At 34.8% G+C, this 3156-nt stretch overlaps 1 protein-coding gene across 1 annotated transcript; it reads right to left on the bottom strand.

Annotated features, from left to right (window-relative positions):
* Window positions 1–389: 389 nt before the first annotated feature.
* Window positions 390–782, bottom strand: LOC112033907 (large ribosomal subunit protein uL11). The gene has a single exon (XM_024066680.1). The coding sequence runs from the start codon at window positions 780–782 to the stop codon at window positions 390–392; it is 393 nt and encodes a 130-aa protein (XP_023922448.1).
* Window positions 783–3156: the final 2374 nt, after the last annotated feature.

Genomic DNA, 3156 nt, shown 5'->3' with positions numbered 1-3156 from the left:
CCTTCTTTTGAGAATCCGTGGTTGCTACTGTGGGCTTGCCGTATGTTTTTTTTTAGAGAATCCGTGGGCTTGTCGTTTGCTCTATTACAATTTTTTTTTTTTTTTAGATTTTAGTTCAAAAAAATTTTTTTTTGGACTTTTATTTTTTTTCTTGAAAGTAGAACAAATAAATTTTTTTTTTTAATTTGAAGGTGTTCCTAATTTTTATTGAGGGTATTCCTAATTTATTTTAAGGGTGAACAAATAAAAAAAAGTTAATTATTATATACAATTTTTTTTCTAGGTCAGTTGTTCCTGGAAAAAAAAAAAAAAAAAAAAAACCAACACAGATCACTAAATCAGAAACCTCAAATCACTAAATCAAAAATCACTAAAGGCTAAAGCAAACCCTAAGCTCTCAGAATGTCCTTCACAGTCCCACTAAGATCCTTCGCCATAGACCTAGGCTTCATCACCTTAGCGATCTCGAAGACATCGTTGAGTGGGATGTTATCGTTGTGCTTGATGTTCTTCGTCTTCTTCCAGTCGTACTTCGGATCCTTCAGCGCCTTGATGACCAGTGCGGTGGCGGAGGGCACCACAGACACCTTGGCCTGATAGTTCTGGATCATTAGCTTGACCGTTACGCGAAGGCCCTTCCAGTCCTTGGCAGTTTCCTTGGCTATGTCTTCTCCGGTCTTCTTTGGGGAGAGACCAAGTGGATTGATCGCCGCTCCGACCTCACCTTCGGTGACTCGAACGTACACGTCCACCACTTGTGAGTGATCGAGCTTTGGAGGCATCTTTTGGGTCTCCGGTGGTGGAGCTTAGGGTTTGAAGAGCTTGTATGAAATAGCTATGGGGGCGTGTGAAAGTGAGACGGAGAAACTGTGAGGAGTGAGGTATTTCATTTTTCTTACTTCTCTCTGACTCTTTCTCAATTTCTCTCTCTCTCTCTCTTTTTATACGAAATCACTGAAATGAAATGAATAAGAGTCTCTCTCTTTGTTCTTTAAGACTAACTTTTATTTGTGATTGGTTGAAACTTTTAACTTTATTAATATTTTGCTTGGTTTTTGACTTTTTGAATTTGGCTTTATGTTATCCGTTGGTGTTGGTATGATATTAATTGTCTTTTAGTGTAATGTGAATTGTGATTTGTAATTGTGAAATTTTCTGATTGGCAACTGGCTCTTGTGATTGGGGTATTAGGTATGAGGATTGTCTTTTGAGTGAGATAATTGAATTGGGGGAAATAAATGCACATGAGATGTGTGCTAGTGCAACTAATAAACAATAATTTAATTAACTAATAATTAATCAGAAAAAGCAACTAATAAACAATAATTAATAATTTAATTAATCAATACATTATAAAAGACAAACAAATTAAATTATGTTAAGTTAAACAACAATTAATAATTTTATAATTAATAAAATAACAATATAACAAATTATAGTTTATAAAAAACAAGCAAATTAATGAAACAACTAAATAACAATAATTAATAATTTTATTAATATTTCCAATGAATTTATAGTTTATTGTTTATTATTTTGCTACCCTGGGAAAAATTCTTAGGAACTTATAGGAATACCCTGGGAAAAATTCCCGGAGTCGCCATTGCTTACATTGTGCTATTCCAATATCACATGTGATAGTTCTTTTGTTACATTTGGTTGTTCTCTTATTTTTTCTTACATTTGACGGTTCTATTCTTACATTGTGCAATACCAATATCACATATGATTGTACTTTTGTCACATTCGGTGGTTCCCTTATTTTTTTTCTCACATTTCATGATTCCGTTATCACATTAGGTAGTACTAACATCACATTAGGCAACACTAACATCACATTTGACCGTGCTTTTCTCACATTTAACCGAAATGGCCTCGTAACCTAAAAAATTACTGAAATACACTTAGAACCTATAAAATGATCGTAACGCCCCCCAAAACCTAAAAATTACTGAAATATCTTTGACACCTAAGGACCTTTGAAATCTAAAATTGACCAAAATACCCTTTGAAACCTCTATTTGCAAGACCAAAATGACAATAAAAATGTTATGCAACCACTCTATTTGCTTGATTTGAGACTCATTGATTTTAATGAAGAATATATTTTAAAAGCTTGATTTGAAATCAATGATTTTAAAAAGCCATTGATTTTTAAACTCCCTGTTTGGGTCTTTTTATATAATGAAGGATTTGAAATTCTATTATTTGGATACCTAAATTTGGATTTGGATTTAGATTTAAATTTAAGATAAATAAAATAATTTTTCCAATTATTATTTTTCTTAAACTTTCTACATTTTAATTTTAGTAACAGTTTTTTAATAAATACTGTGTAAGGATGAGCTAATGGGATGAAATGCACATATTTAGTCAACCTATCCACCACTACAAAGATCACTGACTTCTTTTGGGACTTAGGCAACCCTTCCACAAAATCCATGCTAATGTCTAACCAAGGTCTCTCAGGGATGGCCAATGGCTGCAGCAACCCAGCAGGTAAGCAAGTTTCATTCTTCAACCTTTGGCATGTATCACATTCCCTCACAAATTTTTTTAAATCTCCCACCATACCAGTCCAGTAAAAGTCTTTCTTAAGCCTCTGAAAAGACTTTAGATAGCCAGAATGACCTCCTAAAGGGCTAGCATGTATCTGGTTTAACACCTTTGCCTTCAAATCTTGGGCTGCACTACCCACAAACAACCTTCCTTTATAAAACAACAAGCCATTCTGAAGAGTAAACCCAGCTGGAATGTCACTACCAGACTGATAGGCAAGGATTATTTTCTGAACTGCAGCATCAGATGCATAAGTCAGCTTAAGTTCCTCCAACCAAGTAGGATTAGGAAACGAAATCATACACAAGGTGCCCACCTTTGTACACTCAAACTCCCCATCCTTCATAACTTCTTTCCTTGAGAGTGCATCAGCTACCAGATTTTCTTTACCATGTTTATATTCCACCAAGAATGCATAGCCAAGGAGTTTAGAAATCCATTTCTGTTGGGCAGGGGTCCCAATCTTCTGTTCCAATAAGTACTTAAGGCTTTGATGGTCTGTCTTAATCACAAAGGATCTGCCAAGGAGATAGGGTCTCCATTTCTTCACTGCAACTACCAAAGCCAGCAACTCTTTCTCATATGTTGAGAGGGCAA

This window comes from Quercus suber, unplaced genomic scaffold (assembly GCF_002906115.3).
Source record: "Quercus suber isolate HL8 unplaced genomic scaffold, Cork oak 2.0 scaffold_286, whole genome shotgun sequence".
Taxonomy (NCBI): Eukaryota; Viridiplantae; Streptophyta; class Magnoliopsida; order Fagales; family Fagaceae; genus Quercus; species Quercus suber.
Note: the sequence above shows the minus strand (reverse complement) of the source record. Positions and strands in the feature narration are given on the sequence as shown.

Bases quoted from the DNA above. Each gene is read 5' to 3' on its own strand.
- LOC112033907 (XM_024066680.1), bottom strand. From the start codon at position 782: ATGCCTCCAAAGCTCGATCACTCACAAGTGGTGGACGTGTACGTTCGA.